The 1,200-nt window shown below is 38.3% G+C and overlaps 1 protein-coding gene across 1 annotated transcript; it reads left to right on the top strand.

The window, feature by feature from the left end:
* Positions 1 to 316: 316 nt before the first annotated feature.
* On the top strand, positions 317 to 1,159 carry LOC21383723. Its single transcript, XM_010114800.1, has one exon. The coding sequence runs from the start codon at positions 317 to 319 to the stop codon at positions 1,157 to 1,159; it is 843 nt and encodes a 280-aa protein (XP_010113102.1).
* The last annotated feature ends 41 nt before the right edge of the window (positions 1,160 to 1,200 follow it).

The raw sequence follows: 1,200 nt of genomic DNA, 5'->3' as shown, positions 1-1,200 counted from the left end.
AAAAAAACGTGCACTAATATAATATTAACCGCATGCGCCACGTGTGAAATATTGACCCTAAATCAAGGGCAATAAAGACAAGCAACTATTCATACCCTTTTTTTTTTTTTTTTTTTTTTGGACCCACACATGATAACTTCCAAGTTTTTCTCTATCTATATATCCTTCTTATCTACAAGTGGCAGACACCCCAGAAAGGCAGAAACAGCCCATCTAGCTTACATTTACACTTCTCAATCTCATACATATCTCCTCTTCTCAAAGCTTCACAAAGTTTACATTTCCAAAGAAAAAAACACAACAAACAAACAATATTATGGCTGCAGATGAAGTACTTCTTCTTAACCTCTTTGATTCACACTGGTTTGGTCAAGAAATTATTGCCACCCCAAAAACAAACCCAATATCTCATGATGACCAATTAGTCAAAGAATTAGAAACCACACAGGAATCTATTTCATCATTATTGTATCATAGAGTAAGGTCACTGAGTGACCACCATCTCATGGCCTCCAAATCAAGCTCCTTCTTCTCCTCCGACAATTCGCTCTCTCCGAGCTCGGTCCTTGCCGCGCCGAGTCTGCAAACGATCTTCTCCAGGAAAGAAGTGAAGGAGTTTGGCCGTGATGATCATGAAGAAGAAGAAGAAGAAAGCGTGAAGAAGAAAGAAGAGGACGTAACAAAAGTTGAAGAAGTAACTTTACCTGCGAAGAAGATGAAGAAAAAAGTCAACGAATTAAGATCAAGAAGGACTAGAACAAGCAGTAAGAGCTTGCCTGACCTTGAGTTTGAGGAGCTAAAAGGGTTTATGGATCTGGGCTTTGTTTTCACCGAAGAAGAGTGTAAGGATTCAAGGCTAGTTTCCATGATTCCTGGGTTACAAAGGTTTTGCAAAAAGTGTACGGACGGATCAGATCATGATGATGATCAGGAAGATCATGATAAGGAGAAGAATAATTATGAGATAAAAAGGAATAGTGATCAAGTAATTTCGAGGCCTTATCTATCGGAGGCTTGGGATGTGTTGGATTTGGAATATCAGAGAAAGAAGGAGATGAAGCAAGTGGTGAATTTGAAGATACCAACTTTGGTTAGTGATATTGACATGAAAGATCAACTCAGGTTCTGGGCTCATACAGTTGCATCAACTGTCAGATAACAAGAGTCATATCATGTACTTTTTTTTCTTTCTTTTTTTTT

The sequence above is a fragment of the Morus notabilis genome, unplaced genomic scaffold, assembly GCF_000414095.1.
Source record: "Morus notabilis unplaced genomic scaffold, ASM41409v2 C11387892, whole genome shotgun sequence".
Lineage (NCBI taxonomy): Eukaryota > Viridiplantae > Streptophyta > Magnoliopsida > Rosales > Moraceae > Morus > Morus notabilis.
The sequence above is the reverse complement of the archived record's forward strand: the minus strand, read 5'-3'. Positions and strand labels throughout refer to the sequence as shown.